The sequence below is a fragment of the Gorilla gorilla genome, chromosome X (assembly GCF_029281585.2).
Source record: "Gorilla gorilla gorilla isolate KB3781 chromosome X, NHGRI_mGorGor1-v2.1_pri, whole genome shotgun sequence".
In the NCBI taxonomy this organism is placed as follows: Eukaryota; Metazoa; Chordata; class Mammalia; order Primates; family Hominidae; genus Gorilla; species Gorilla gorilla.
The window spans coordinates 165,162,723-165,178,358 of NC_073247.2; the positions used below are offsets into that span (position 1 = coordinate 165,162,723).

General features: G+C 63.3%; 2 protein-coding genes across 8 annotated transcripts in view; one reads left to right on the forward strand and one right to left on the reverse strand.

The window, feature by feature from the left end:
• Positions 1-15,636, reverse strand: part of HAUS7 (HAUS augmin like complex subunit 7) — a 47,635-nt gene that overhangs the window by 29,191 nt on the left and 2,808 nt on the right. The window contains exon 1 of one of the 7 annotated variants that reach the window (XM_063702904.1): positions 14,772-14,846. The exons of the other annotated variants lie outside the window; for them this stretch is intronic. The gene's annotated coding sequence lies outside the window, so the exon portion shown is untranslated. Of the gene's footprint in view, positions 1-14,771; positions 14,847-15,636 lie in introns of those variants that run through there. 7 annotated transcript variants of the gene reach the window in all.
• On the forward strand, positions 2,021-9,844 carry LOC129529860 (extracellular matrix protein 2-like). Its single transcript, XM_055375838.2, has 9 exons — positions 2,021-2,141; positions 3,330-3,755; positions 4,110-4,397; positions 4,559-4,674; positions 5,082-5,214; positions 5,472-5,836; positions 6,061-6,289; positions 8,552-8,878; positions 9,413-9,844. Exons 1-6 carry the CDS (start codon positions 2,090-2,092, stop codon positions 5,570-5,572), a joined length of 1,116 nt encoding a protein of 371 aa, XP_055231813.1. The 5' UTR covers positions 2,021-2,089; the 3' UTR covers positions 5,573-5,836; positions 6,061-6,289; positions 8,552-8,878; positions 9,413-9,844.

A 15,636-nucleotide genomic window follows, 5' to 3' on the forward strand; every position in this document is an offset into this window, starting at 1 on the left:
ATGGGAACCAGATGGCAGGATGTTTAGTCAGCGCCTGGGGAGCGGCGCAAACAGGGGAAATGGGTAGGGGGCCAGGATTCCAGAATCCATCCCCAGGCAGGGGGAGGGGCGGAGCCGGGGTTCCCATCACCGTCCAGTCTCCCGACCCCAGGTGCTAGGCTCCGCTCAGGCAGGGACCTACCCCGTTTCTCAGGCGATGCCTGGACCAGGAGGCAGGAGGACTGGCCTCTGGTATCGAGACTTGGGTGAGCCCCACTCCTTCTCGGTTCCTTCTCTGTAAAATGGGGGGTCAACTGTGCTCTGTCTTGCAGGATCCTGGGGCAAGCTTCACTTAGTCTTGGCAGCATACTTCAAGTCTGCCGTGCCCCAGTGCTACCTGTCCCAGCTTCGGCAGCTGCCCCCAGGCAGGACACTGGCCCACAACCATCCTGTGTCACCCACAGGACGCACAAGGAGATGGTGGCCTCATCCCTGACTGCAGAGGCATTTGCTGACTCCCTAGATGGTCCCTGTTTCTGGTCTGTACGTGGCCGGGTCCAAATTCAGGTCAGAAACCAGAGCCCTGGATGGTGAGGGTACCCTGGATATAGCAGAGGACCCCATGTGGCTCCTACGGGACTGTTAGCTGGGGCGGCAGCTCCTCAAGGAGCCCAGTGAAGACCCAGTTGCCAGGCCTCCTCCCCACCTTGACCAGCCCTGCACCCCTCTGGATCTCACACATTGCCCCATTGCCCCAGGATGGAGACTCCTGCCTGATGGCCCTTGCCGGCCCCTGCCCCTCCTCCACTGCTTCCCTTCTCCCCTCCACCCAAGCCTTGCCCACAATTAACTCATTTCTTAAGATCGCTTCCAAACCTAAGTCAACGCTGGACAGGGCTGTAGGAAAAGCTTCCTCAATACTGGCCCTGAAGAGCCGAGCCAGCGGTGAGATCAGTCCTCTCTGCCAGCCCCCGCCTGCCTGCTCCCACAAACCCTGGCTCCCACAGCAGAACCCGGGGTTGGGGCTGCAGGGACACCCCAGTTGGAGCAGGGACTTCCGGCAGCCCTCTGAGGGTGGCGGGCTCTAGGAACTGGAGCCAGACACCCCCTTATTTGCCCCTCACTCCACCGCACGCCCCTCTGGCCCCACCCAGCAGTCCCCTCATCGAGCCCAGCCTATTTTCCACCTCATGTCATCCTGACCCACAGGTGCCCCTCTGACCAAGAGGATGCGTGCAGCTTAGGCACATCAGAGACCCCAGACTGTTGGCCAAGAAGTCTGGGGGGGACCTGTGACATGGCTTCACCCAGGCAGTGCCTGGAACACCCATGCTCCTATGTAGGGGGTCAGGACAGCCACAGAACGTCAACTCTGCCCCCTACCCCATTTTACAGAGGAGAAGGTAGAGACCTGGAGGGCAAGCAGAGGAACCAGGAGCCAGCCCAGCCCGAGGCACACCCATGCCCAAGCAGCACTGGGGTCTCAGGCAGGGGAGGCATACCCTCGCCGCCTGCACTGTGCCCACAAATTCTGTTTCCTCTGGAACCCGGAGGCCTCCACACTGCTGCCCACGGCAGAAGCCCATGGCCTTGGCACCCACCCCCTCTCCTTTCGCAGCCATGGATGCAGGGCCCAGCAGCCTGCGGTGGCCGACCTGCTCTGTGGTGGGCCTCTCAGGCCTGCCATGTGTGAGATAGAAGCCCCATTCATGGAGGCCACTGGGCCAGAGCCAGCGGAGAATCAATGCGGGCCTCACAGCAAAAGGGCAGGACCGCCCGGTCTGAGGAAAGGGCAATCTGTCTTTCTCTTCAGGTGGGAGCAGTGCACGTTGTGGGGAGTTGGGGGCAAGGTCGGGGGAGGCGTTTGCTCGACAGAAGGGGGGCCTTCCCAGGGAAGGGCTGGGGTGGGCAGGGAAGACTCCAAGTGCCGCAGCCAGGGCCAGGAGCTCAGGGAGCAAGACCAATTTGTGCCGTCCGCCATCGTCCTGCCGTAGCCACCACCGTGCCTCTCCCAGCTCTCCTTCCCTCCATGGCAGCCAAGAGGAGTGTGCTGCTCCCCATCCTGGCACTGTGGGCGGGGTGCTGCTCAGGAGGGGCCCCACCAACCCCCATGGGCTTGGCTACCCTGCAGCTGCTGCCCAGCCCACCAGGGGCCCCCGACGGTGAGTAGCTGGCACCAGCAGGAAGAAGACTGCCGCAGGCTGTCCACCTCAGGCCCACTTTGGGTACTCAGGCAGGGCTGCAAAGGGCCCATGGCCCTGAGAGAGCCCTCCCTGGAGGGCGAGGGGTGTGTGCAGACTCTAGGGGCGAGGGAGGGAAGAGGCCTTCCTAGGAGCGGGCGCTACAGTGAGGCTGAGAGCGGGCTGGGGTGTGCTGGGGAGGAGTTGCTCTGGCTGCCCCAGTGCCTCCAGAGACAGGAGGAATCTCAGGTGGCTGGAAGTATAGGGCTTGGGGGTGAAGTGGGGTCGCTGGCAGAGAGGGGCTCGAGGGGCCCGAGGACACGGGCTATGAGTGTGGCCTTTGTCTTATTGGCCAGTGGTTGTAGCCACACTTGGTGGCCCTGCCCCAGGCTTGGGGGTAGGGCAGGAGGGGCCAGGTGGGTGGGTCTGGCCCCCACCCCTGCAGACAGAGCGGTGCCCCCCATGGTTGGCCCTGGTTAAGGAGGAGCTGCTCCATAGAGGACAGGAGGCATTGGGGTTATCAACATTCCTCCAAAGTGGCTCACAGACCCCTTGAGGTGGCCCCTGGGCTTGCCTAATCCCCAACAAACCCCCTGTAGCAGACACTGGGGCTTTCACCTCTAAAAGCAAATTGTGCCAGGTAGCAGCGACCCCTTCACCTCCCCAGAAGCTGTCCCTAGGAAGCACGTGTGAAGTCCTTGCTCACTAATGGGTATGGGGCAAAGGGGATGCTGGGGAAACGCCCTACCCCCCACCCTTGGGACACACTGGGGAAGTGAGGGGAGGTGGGACCCAAGGTCCCTTGAGCAGCCCAAGGCTTTCTACCCAGGGCTGCTGAAGCTCCCCTGGGCCCAACCACCGGTCCAACCCCTGGGCCTAACCTATAGGCCCAGCCCCTTAGCCCTAATGTGCCTAGAGCACCACCACCCCCACCCCCCGCAGTGAGGAGCTGTGTAAGTTCTGAGAGGTAGTCTGGGTTTCTGGCCCCAGGGGCTGGTGGCCTGCTGCTGATGGTGGGTACACTCTGTTCTCTCGCCAGTGCTCCTCAGGAGGTAAGGGAAAGGCGGGGTGAGGCCTGGGTAAAGAGGAAGGGCGATGGGCTGGCTAGCAGCTGACGGCCCCTTGGGGAAAGGAGGCAAGTCCCCCAGCCCACACTGGCTCCTTCCGCAGGTCAGCTGCAGCCCATCCCTGGCATCGGCCACCCAGACAAGCCTGAGGCTGGGAAGCTGGACCAGCTGCGGTGTCAGCCCACCCCGAAGCAGGGAGCTCAGGGAACCCCCACCCAGTCCCCCTCCACTGGCTGGAAAGCGCTCCCCAGACCAGGGCTGGCCCTGAGGAAGGAGTCACCCCCAGTGACCTTGGAGCAGGAGCAGGGTCACAACAAGGGCCTGGTCACTGAGTGGGCTCAGCCCCAGGCCACAGCTGCCATGAGGGCTGGGGCAGGGAAGCCTGAGGCCTTGAAGCTCAGGCCCTGGCAGGCCGGCAGGGACCCTCAAGCTCAAGAGGGGACAGCAGTCACCGAGGAGGACCAGGGCCAGAGGACAGGAGGCCGGGAAGACAAGGGAAGGGGCCTGAAACCCAGGAGGCCCCCCAAAGGTGAGAACTGGCCAGGACAGGCGGCCTTCAGGTCGGGCCTGGGGCCTGCTGGGGCTGACAGGACCACGCATGAGTTTGGCCACCCAGACACTGCCCCGTTCCTGGTGTTTCCAAGCCAAGTGCCCTCGTGTGTGGGGTGGGAGGGAAGCCCTCCAAAGTCACGTCCCCTCCCCAGCCTCAGAGCCCCCATTTGGGCCTTTGCCCTTGGTGCCAAGGGGAGGGGTCCCAGTAACCTGTCGCTCCAACCCAGGCTGGCTGAGTCACTGGCAGGCCCTGGGAGCCTCAGGCAAGCCCCTGTTCCTCAGTAGGCCCCTGTTGCTTGTGACCCAGCAGGGGCTGTCTCTCTTCCTCCAGGGACCTCCCATCAACCTGGGCTGAGGATCCGGCGCCCACAGAAGGACCGCAGCCGAGGCCAGGATGGCGGCGGCAGCACCTCCAAGACCCCAGGCCATGGGTGGAAAAGACCAGGAAGCACACATGGGCACAGGCACAGGCACGCAGACCTGGGCACCACCCAGCAGGCCATGCCCTCTCTGCCGGCCTCGTGCCTCCTGGCCCAGGCAGTCATCGCCTGTGGCAATGTCAAGACGAAGCATGTCCCTGCCCTGACCGACCCTGGTCTGACCACACTCTACCTGGCAGGTGGGTGGCCTCCTCCCCCCACACCCACCCCTGCAGCAGGGGTGAGAAGGCTGAGACCTGGGCTCCCACCCTGGCTCCCCTGAGCAGCCCTGTCTGGTGTGGGAGGTACAGAGTGGCAGCGGGCAGGGGGCAGAGAATATGGCTGCCCCATGTGCGCACAGAGAATGAAATTGCCAAGATCCCAGCCCACACGTTCCTGGGGCTGCCCAACCTGGAGTGGCTGGATCTCAGCAAGAACAAGCTGGACCCCCGAGGCCTGCACCCCCATGCCTTCAAGGTATGCTGTGGCCCATTCACCTCTTCTGGGGGCCCGGGGCTGGGGCTGGGGCTGGGGCTGGCAGGTCCCAGGTGACCTGAGGCATCCACTCACTGCAGGGTGGAGCTGCTTAGGGGGTAAGGCCTGGAGGAGGCACTGCAGAGAGCACCCAGCATGGTGGGCTTCCACAATTTGGTGTGACGTGTTCCATCGCTGGAAGTAGGGGGAGCAGCACAGGCTTGCAAGCCCTGTATAGGAGCAAACAGAAACCTTCCCAGACAGGTCTGGATTCAGTGGGAACTAGGAAGCCATGATGCCACCAACAGAGTGCCCTTGGTCAGGATGGGCCCAAAGCCATGCCCAGGAAGGCCTGTGCCCCGACCAGCAGGCCCCCAACCCCAGCCCACCTATTCCCCATGACCTCCCAGGATCTGATGCGGCTGAAGCGGCTGAACCTGGATGGGAACTCGCTGACCACAGTCCCAGCCCTACCTGCGTCCCTGCAGGAGCTCAAACTCAACGACAACCTCCTGCAGGGCTTGCAGCGCAGCAGCTTCCGTGGTGCGGGCGAGTTCCAGGGGCAGGGACCGAGGGGGCCAGGCCTGGGCAGGTGCCCCCCCCCCAGGACAGGGGCTGGCAAGGGGTGGGTCTGCCCTCTAGGAGGCACACTCGGGAGAGTGCCCAGGGCAGCCTGGCTGGAACGCAGAGGAGACTGCCAGCCTGGGTAAGGGGCCCTGGCCTCTAGGGGCAGGCAGGGGTTCTGGAGCTACCGCGAGCAGCTCTGCAATGGCTCACCGCACCCCTCTGCCCGCCTGCAGGGCTCAGCCAGCTGCTGACGCTGGAGGTGGAAGGGAACCAGCTGCGTGACAGGGACATCTCCCCCTGGCCTTCCAGCCCCTCTGCAGCCTGCTCTATCTGAGGCTGGACCGGAACCGGCTGCGGGCCATCCCACGCGGCCTGCCGTGCTCCCTGCAGTTGAGCTGGAGCCCCCAGGATGGGGAGGCAACATTGTCACCATCAAACAACCCTGCCTCTGCTTCTGCTGAGGAGGCGTGGAGCAGCCCATAGGGGGATCTGTGCGCTGAAACTCACGAGGCTTCAGGCCTCTCCTCAGCTTGACCTAACCTTCCAGAAGCCCACAGTGGGACCTCCTGGATGGCTCTGCACCCTCTGGGTTCTCTGAGTAAGGCCCATACCCTCTCTCTGGACCATACAGTCCCCTGAAAATCCACCCCTGCCATGGGCCTGACTGCTCAGGGCAGAGACTGGCACCTGAGTTGCACAGACATGGCTGGGTGGAAGGAGGCAGTGCCGGCAGAGAATGGGGACAGCCAGAGTTGGAGCCTGACCAGGTGGCCAACAACTGGCAGGTGGGCCCCTCACCCCGACCCCTGACCCCGACCCTAGGAGCTGCACCTGGGCACCAACCTCATCGAGGAGGTGGCGGAGGGTGCACTGAGCCACATCCACAGCCTCAGCCTGCTGGTGCTCAGCCACAACTGGCTTCAGGAGCACCGGCTGGCACCCCGAGCCTGGATTCATCTCCCGTGAGTGAAGATGTGAGTGAAGCCCAGAGCTTCGCCCCAATGGGCATTCGGAGGCAGAGAGCAAGGATGGCCCAGAGCAGCCCCGAGAGGCAGGTGGGGAAGGCGGAGAGGGCAGTGCTGAGCCACGGAGCCCCAGAGAGGGCCAGGAGGCAGGGGGCTCCAGGGGAGGACTTGTTCCTTGGACCTGGTCTTCGGTGGGTCACTGGGGTCACCTCCCTCCCTGCTTAGGTTAGCCTGGGCCCTCAGTCACCACAGACTCTTCCAAGATATTGCTTGCAAGCTTGCAAGGCCTTCCTTCTGTCCCTCCCACCCAGCAGAATCCCCCTTGCCCTCCCGTGCCTAGGCCTGCCCTGCCGGCCCCCAGGAAGCTCACCTGGGAGGTGCCACAGGCCTGGATGGAGGGCAGCAGTGGTGGGGAGAGCTGGCCCGACGATGGGTGCAGTTAGGAGGTGACAGGGGCAGGAAGCAGCACGGAAGGGCTGGGGGCACAGGAAAGTGGGGAAGAGAAGTGCATGCATGTCCTGGGGCTGCCATCACTGAGTGCCACAAGCTGGGTGGCTTCAAACAACAGAAATAACATCTCTCAGTTGCAGACGCCAGAAGTCTGCAATCTGGATGTTAGGGGGCCGTGCTCCCTCCGGAGGCCTAGGATGGGATCCTTCCTGCCTCTCCCAGCTTCAGGGGGCTCCAGGTGTTCCTGGGCTTGTGGCTGCACGTGGCCGTCTCCCCTGCGTATCTCGCTCTGTCTCGTCTTCTCTCTTCTGTCCCTCAAAAGCACACCTGTCATGGGAGCGGGGCCCAGCCGGAGAACCCAGATGAGCTCAGCTCGACATCCTCCGCTGCAATCCTTACATCTGCAAATAAGGCCACGTTCACAGGTTCTGGTGGACATAGGTTCTGGGGGCCACTCTTCACCTCATTCCAAGAAAAGTCAAGGGCAATTCCCTGGATCTGGTTGGGACAGCTAGGTAGAGATGCTGGCACACAGGCCAGTCACGGCAACCAGATGGTGTAGGGCTGTAGGAGTCGGGCTAGGGAGTCAGGACACGGTCCTGGGAACAGCGGGGAGGGCTGGGGGAGGCTGGGTGCCAGGCGAGAGGCTGAGGAGGGCCTGATGACCACCAAGGCAGGGTGGGGCCGCAGTGGGGAGGGAGGCGGGGGTCGACAGACAGTCTGACCCGCCATTCCAAGGACCAGAGCCTCCCGCCCTGCATCCTTGCGTTCCAGGAAAAAGTTACCAGGACGTTTGGGTTTAATTATTCCTTTTTCCTCTCCCCCACTTGCCAAGGGGGCAAAGGAAAGCAGACAGCAGCCTGGGAGGGGCTGCCCGGCTGCTATTCCACTCCCGCCGCGAGGCCTGGGCAGGGGGCTGGCGGCCAGTCAAGCCCCAGCTGCCTAAGCCCCGGCCTCTCCTGGACTCTGGCGCCACCCATCTCTTTTCGGGCTGGTGGAAAAGGAGGGGACCGAGAGGCACAGGAGCAGCCCAAAAGGCTGACCCTAGCCACGGGGGCTGAGGGTGTTGCCAAGAGAAGCCTTCCCTGCTCCCTCTCTCCATGTTCTTACCCATTCCAGAAGCCTCACCACCCTCTGCCCTTGCACACCTGCATGGCCACAGGGACCAGGGCTTCCTGCTGCTGGGGTCAGGGCCTCAAGGAGTCAGGTGTCCACCATGGAGCGACCGGGGGCTCCCAGCTGAAGGTGGCAGCCTGAACTCCACTATCGGACAGCGAGGGCTGGGTGACCTCCCAGGGTCCCCCAGCCCTAACCCTCATGGAGCCTGATCTTTTTCTCCCCACACATCTAGCTTCTACACATCTGAGGGTAAGACTGAGAGAGGCAGGATGAGGGCAAGAGAGTGGGAGGGACAGAGGAGAGGGCTTCGAGGCCGAGGACCGGCAGGGGCAGAGAGTTCCCCTGCCCCACTTTTCCCCTAGATTTTAGGCGTCACCCTCTGAGCTCTGTCAGGTGTCAGGATTAGGAGACAGGAGACCCTGAGGCAACACCTGGAGGGAAGGAGGTGAGGGGGACTGTCCTCCCTTGTGCTGACAGTTCCTCAGTCTCCACAATGACAGCAGGTATCGCTAGCCCTGCAGGGAGCAAGGAAGGCCCCCACCCAGATCCTCTAATCCCTAGGCCTTGGGGGACAGAGGAGGACATAAACCCACACAGGGCCTGGCCTGACTCACACAGGAGTTGCCAGAGTCCCAGCTGTTGAGAGTTCGGGTTGCGGCTGCCATCTCGGAGTGAATCCCCACGCTCGTCTTGGGAGTGTGGGGCTGCAGCCCCTGGAGCTCCCCTCTAGGAGTTGCCAACCGTCAGCTCCCTCTGCCCCTGTGTGCCCCGCCCCACAGGAAGCTGGAGACCCTTGACCTGTCCTACAACCGGCTGGTGCACGTGCCCTCCTTCCTGCCGCGGGGCCTGAGGCGCCTGACGCTGCACCACAACCACATCGAGCGCATCCCTGGCTACGCGTTCGCGCACATGAAGCCAGGCCTAGAGTTCCTGCACCTGTCCCACAACAGGCTGCAGGCTGACAGCATCCACAGCATGTCCTTCCTGGGCCTGCGCGCCTCGCTGGCGGAGCTGCTCCTGGATCATAACCAGCTGCAGGCCATCCCACGCGGCCTCCTGGGCCTCAAGGGACTGCAGGTGCTGGGCCTGAGCCACAACAGGATCAGGTAGGGCCCCCCTCCTCGACCCCACACCTGCGGCCGTCTCCACCCCCGCACCCCTGCCAGCACACAGAGGAAGAGGTACCCTGAGGCCAGGAGGCCCTGCCTTCTGGCTGGGCTAGGACAGGCTGGCCTTTGGGCTCCTTACCCACAGGCCACGGAGGCCGAGGGCAGGAGCCGGGGCTCATCCATCCTCCCCCAATCCAGCCATCCATCCATCTTGGTTGCCATGATAGAGGCTGTGCCCAGTGGCTGGCAGGCCTGGAAAGCCAAGGGCAGGCAGTGGCCGGATGCTGGCAGGGCTCCAGCCTGGAGCGACAAGGGCTGGGGCTGGGGGCCTGGCACTGAGCCTCGAGTTGGGAGGGGGCCAGGAGGCCGCAGTGGTCTCTGAAGCCCGCCATCACTCCTCCACAGTTCCGATTCTGTGGCTCGGTCTTACTGCTTCTCTCAGGGCAGGGGTGTCTGTCTCTTCTTGAATGATGCCTACCCCTTCTTTCCGGGGTCTTCTCTCCCCTGCTCTGCCCCACCCCTCCCTTGCAGACAAGTGCCCTTGAATTCCATCTGTGACACGCGCGTGGCTCAGGACTCCAACCTTATCTCCACACACCTGGAGAACAACCTCATTGACCGGCGCCGCATCCCGCCCACTGCCTTCTCCTGCATCCGAGCCTATCACAGCGTGGTCCTCCAGCCCCAGCGGGGGGAGGAGGAGGGCTCCTAGCCCCGCCTGCCACCTTCCTCTAGCACACACTCTGCTTCTCGAGGGGGTGGAGGGGCAGGCTGAGGTGTGCTTGGCCTTTGCACCACTGGGAGAAAGGTCTAGAAGACCCCACTGCTTCCAGTGCACCCACTTCCCATTGACTGGTGAGGCCGCTTCACTTAGCAAATGGCCCAGGGGCGAAAGGTGGCACTGGTTTGTACTTGAACATAATAAATGCAGCTTGGGCAGGCTCACCAGCCAGCCTCCCTCCCTCCAGGAGCTACGCTGCATGTCCTGGCTCTCCCATGTCCGTGCGGTTCCTGGGCTGCACCTGAGACTGTCAGCAAAGAGATTCAGAGGGCTTGGGTCCCACAGCTTCTCTGAGAGCCTCCCCACCCCCACCCTGCCTCACCAGGGTCCTGAAGTCCTTGCTCGGTCCCAAGCCATCAAGGGGCCAGGCTCCCCACCCTTGCTTGGGGCAGCATCTGCACCTGATCCCTCTCATCCCTATCCTGGGCCTGGACCCAAAGAGGTGGGCTTGGCTGGCAGAGCAGGAGGGTGTGGAGGTTCAGGGCACCTGCCATTGGTCCTAGAGCCACCCACACCTGCACTGAGGCCTGGGGCAGGGGCTGGTGACCACCGCACAGTGGCACCTCTCGGGAAGCCCCTTTGCCTCTCCCTTGACACCTCCCCCCCATTCCTGGCCCCAGAACCCTCATCCCAGCCCCCAACATGCACACCCACGTGCAAGAGAGGTCCCCAGGGCCCCACCCTCAGCTCACAGATGAGTAACTTGCCCAGGGATGTATGGCTGGCTCGCTGTGAGACCAGGCTGTGCCCCTATCTGACCTGGTGCCAGGGAAGGGTGGGGAGTGAGCATGTGGTCTGTGCAAAGCCAAGCCCCGCCCTGAGCACTGGGCAAGGACCACCCCTGGCCAGAGTTTCTGACTGTCTGCCTGAGTGAGGCCGGCCCTCCATGTTGACCTCCCCATGTGCCAGGAGTCCCTGGGAAGTGACAACTCAGCCCTGCCAAGCCCTGAAGACAGCCTGGCCAGATATGCTGGTGGAGACACTGGGTCTGCGGAGCCCTCGAAGGCCACTGAGGCCATTGCCCCGTTGGCCTGCCTGAGTGAGGGGGCCCCTGGGAACCGGATGGGGTTCCTGGGACAGCCTCCACAGCTCTCTAGGCCACCAGGCCCTGTGCCAGGAAGGGATAGGGACAAAGGGTCACAACCGCAGGGAACACGATAGCCACTGCCCTGGGATGGGGCTCACAGAGACAGCCAGGTGACAGGCATGAAGGATGCCGCAGGAGAGGGCCCAGCAGAGACACAGCCCAGCCCCAAGGAGCGCATGGCTCCGTCCCTGTCCTCTGTCCCTCTAACTTGTGAGCCTCCAGCATGCCCCTCTGGCCCTCGCTATCCCACCCCATCACCTCAGCACCCCCGTCTCGATCTGGGCACGGCCTTCCCATTCCCCGGCCTTCCTCTACCCTGGCGGGGCCGCCCCTCTCCTTCCCCTCTGCCTCCGGGCTGCTGGGTGTGGGTGGAGCAGAGGAGGAAGGGCACAGGGTGTCCGCTGCAAGGACCTCGCCCCGCCATCAGCTCTGCCTAGGACCGGGGCCTGGGAACTGAGTCTCGCCTTGCTCCCATTCCATGGCCGATTCCCCCTACCCCTGCCCCCACCCCTGAGTTCTCAGTGGAGAAAGCGCCAGACTGTGGCGGGGGCGGGAGAGGCCTGGGAAGCTGTGGGCTGTTTGCTTTGGACTCATCCCGGCATTCCTTCTCCTCCAGCTGGCCCCTCAGATATGGCACTTCCTGTTTGGGCTGGGTCAGAGGTCAGCAGCCCACGAGGCGCTGGCCCCACTCTCCCAGCTCTCACGACCCCTCCTCCCTGCCTGGCCGCCCCAGTCCCTGCGCCTCTTGCTCAGGTCACCCTGCAGCCCCCACCTTCTCACAGTCCCAGAGGTCAGGCCTGGGAGGCACAGGAAGTGCAGGCTGGGTGAGTCCCCGACATCTCCTGCCCACTTCTTACCACTGCCCAACAGATGAGGCAGGTGGGGAGGAGAAGGGGAGGGGCCCCTCAGCTGCAGGAGGGCAGGGGCCAGGCAGGCCACCCACAGGTGGTTAATTCCACTTCTCAGAGCCTCGGCGGGGGCTAATCCTCCTGTGACCTTCCCAACTGAGGAGGCAGGGGACTCGCATTCGGGAAATGTACCTACGGGCTCTTGGGGTCGTCACCTGGCCAAGGGAGAAGCTGGGCTGCAGCCAACCCCACAGGCCCGGCCAGGCCTCAGCCAACCTGCACTCCGAGATGGGGCAAAGGGACTGGGCCTTTATTTCCCCCTCGTGACTGGGACAAGGGTGCTGTTTTCAGCCCAGGGGATTCCCCAGAGGGCCAGGAGTTCAGGGCTGGGGACTTCACTTCTTGGGGCTGTGGGAGGGCTGGTCAGAGTCTAGCTGGCACCACGAGGGAATTTCTAGACAGAGCCCCAGCCCGAGAGCAAGGGCAGCCCAGCCGTGGCCCTGCACCTGCCCCTCCTTCAGCACGGGCCACGCTCCGACACCCACTCACTCCCACCTTCGCTGGGATTACTGTGCTCCTCTTCGGGGTGGCTGCTGGCTCCATCTGAGGGTACAGCAGTGGGTGCAGCCAATCGGTGACCCCAAAATGCTGGGCATCTGAGGGGACATTGCAGTGACAATTGCAATAGTGATGGCAACAGGATAGGTGTGACTAGGGTCAGAAGGGAGGCACTCATCAGTCCTCAGATGGGGATGGGGATGCTGAGGTGATGGGGTGGGACTGAGGGTAAGGACAGTGGGGACAGCTCACAATTCAGAAGGGTGGAGAATGGGGGCAAGGAGCCATGCCCTCCCTGGGGCTGGGCCTGTGTCTCCGGCCTGAGACCTGGGTGGGACCTTGCACCTCTGCTCCGCCTCTGCCAGCTGCAGTCCCAGAAAACTGCCCATCAGCTTCCAAATTCTTCTCCAACTGCCCCTCACTGGCCCCCCACGGGCCCACCCCTCGCCTTCGCCACATTCTGTTCTGAGCCCTCCCTCCAGCCTAACAGCCCCGTTCACAAGCATCTCGCCTACTGTGCCACCCTCCACCCCCTACCCCCATAGTAGCTGCCACCACGGCCACACGGGGACAGTCTGGGAGATGCTAAGCTGTCTGGCCCTCAGGCCAGGTGCTATCCCACCCCATCTTCTGAGCATCTGAGCCAAAGATTGCTCTGAGCTGAAGTCAGGGCTCGGGACGGGGCCCAGCCCCTTCCCACTCCCACCAGAGCCTCCTGGTGCTGCTCCTGGGCTCTGGCCTCTGGCCTCCCTGAGGGAAGACCACAGGGGTCCTAGGGTGCCCCTGGCCTCTGGCTCCCGGACTTCGGCTTCCAAGGCAACCCATCTTCCATCCTCTGGCCACGCCCCAGACCATGCCTCTCTAAAGATAGCTAGACACAGGCCAGGCCTCCCCGGAGCCCCCACGCAGGCCCTGAAATTACAGCCCTGGTGGCCCGGAGGGGAGAGATGCTGTGTGATTATGTCCTCAGAGGAAGGTCAAAAAAAGCTCCTGGCATGGAGAGTGCCAGCTTTCACCAGCCACACCTCGGCCATCCAGCACTGGGAAGCTTCCAGATAGTGGAGGCTCCACTCACTCAGCACCAGCTCAGCTGCCCCAGGGCATGTTGGCACAAGCCTCCTCCATAACCGCCCCACCCCCTGAACCCAGAGGTCCCCGCTGAGCATGAGCTTCATGCCGCTTCGAGGCCGCAGGTCATCCAGAGACCCTTGAGTGGTGGTGGGGTTGCCCACTGGTGTCTGCCCCCGAGGGTGCCGACACTGGGAATGGACGAAGCCCACAGGCTAGGAGTGAGGCCCACTCAAGGCCATAAACTTGGGGCCGCTCTGGGCAGGGTCACTTGCTCAAGAGGTAACCTCGATGTGTGAGTGACAGGTCCCTGGATGGGAATTTGTCCTGGAAGCTGAGGCTCTGCAAGAGCTACTCCCCAATGACAGGCGGCCTCAGGGCACTGCCTCCTCCTCTAGAAGCTCTCCCTGCCCCCCAGTCTTGTACAGGCACATAGCACTTGTCACCTCCTTGCTTCTTGAGGGTCTTGCTGATGGTCCAGGGGGTGGGAGTGGTGCCTGTCTGCCTCGCCCACTGCAGCTCTCTGTCCCAGCTCTGTCGGCTCTCCCTCTGTCTCTCTGTCCCATCCCCAAGACAGGCATGGGCCCTTCTGTTCATACCATCAGAATGGAAGGGTGGGGAGGTTCGTGTCCAGGCAGAAGGGTTCGAGAAGCAGCCACCCACAGAGAAGAGGGCCCACTGGACACACCTGGGGAGCAGGGCAGAAGGAGCCCGGGGCCCAGTTCTTGTTTCCAGACCCTGGAGAATCATGGAACAAGCAGCCCACCTCTGTAGGGGACCCCTGCATAAGAGACCACCTCCCAGGCTCCTAGGCTCTGCCCTCTAGGACTCACACCACCCGCCAGTATTTCATGCCCAAATGGGACCAGAGAGCTCACAGCCTGCCCTCTGGGCGCCCCCACCCTGCTTCTCTCCTGGGCCTCCCTGCTGTAGCTTTGGAGACAGGGCACAAACAGCTGCAAGCCAGCTGTGGGGGACAGGCTGCAGCTGACTCCAGGTCCTCTTCCCCACACTGGCCAAGGAGATGGCAGCTGGCTTAGATCCCTGCGCCCTGCCTCCCCTCCTCCCAGCCCCCTTCCTCCGTGGCCCTCTCCCTCCCTCAGACATGTCCTTGTCCCATCCTTCCGTCCCATGGCTGCCGCCCCACCTGCTACCTTCCAGCAGCTGTCCTGGGCGCTGTCCCAGGAAGGCTGGGGTGGCAGCTGCCTGATGAGGCCTAGACCAGAGTCAGGCTCAGAGCAGGGAGACCACAGTGTGGCCTGGGGCCCTGTGCAGGGGCAACTGCCAGGGCAGGACAGCTTTCCCTGCAGGGAAGCCTGAGCAGGCTGCCCAGGGCTGCCCTCCCCACGCAGCTGAGGGGGTTGGGCTCCTTGTCAGGTGGAGAGAGCTGAGCTCTCGGCTCCATCCGGCAGGAGAAGGGGTCTCCCGGGCTGGGATGCAAGGCAAGGCTGGTGCCAGCAGGACCTTCTGGCCCTCTACAGCCTTTTGGGGGAAGCATCCCAGCTAGGGCCTAGGGGGCCTGTGCAGTGGCATCCCAGGGTCACATACCGGCCATGCTGGAAGGGGCCGGGTTCTGCTTCCCCCACCTCCTGCTCCCTGTCCGCCGCTGGTTCCTGGGGAGCTAAGACAGCTGTGTGTCCGCCTCCTCCCCAGGAGCCCTGAGGGCCTCAGGAAATGCCTGCTCTTCCTTCCTGCCTTGCGCCCCCCTATGCCTGCCTTCCCCCTGCTTCCCCCTGCCTCCTCCCAGCCCTGAGAGGCCAGAAGGGCAGAAGGCTGCCCGCCCGCCAGCTCTGCTCGCTAGCAAGGAAGCACTGTTCCTAGAGCACTTCAGCTGGGATCAAAGTACCTTCTGCGCTGCAGAGAGAGCCCAGGCCTGAGGAGGGGGGAGTGGGAGGGGGAGCAGAAGCGGGAGGCCCTAGGACCAGACTGCCTGTCTGGTCTGGGAGTGGCCCCCAAATTAGAGGGCCAGGCTGAGTGACTCAGTGGGCCCTAGCCAGGCCGAGTGACTCAGTGGGCCCCAGGCCGGGCGTGCAGTTATGGCTTATTGCAGACTGCAAACCGCAGATACAAGAACCTTCCAGGCACAAGGACCGTATTTATATGAGTATTGCCCCCAGAAGCAGCCCCCAACTTCAGGTAAGAGCTGCAAGGTGCATGCATAATGTGTCTCCCCCAAGCAGGGTGTCGCCTCATCGCCACTTCCAAGCCCCCTCCAGGAACATGCCTGGCTGAGACCTGAGGGTGAGGTCGGTGCAGGGCCGGACTGCAGCGCCGCCTGGCTCCTCTGTGTCTCCCCACACCCCCGGCACGTGTGCTCTTCCTTCCACCGGCAACTTCCCTCTTCCCTACTGGTCTGCTCCAGGTCACCTCCTCCAGGTAGCCCTCCCGAGCCTCTGGCACTGTGCATGGCCCT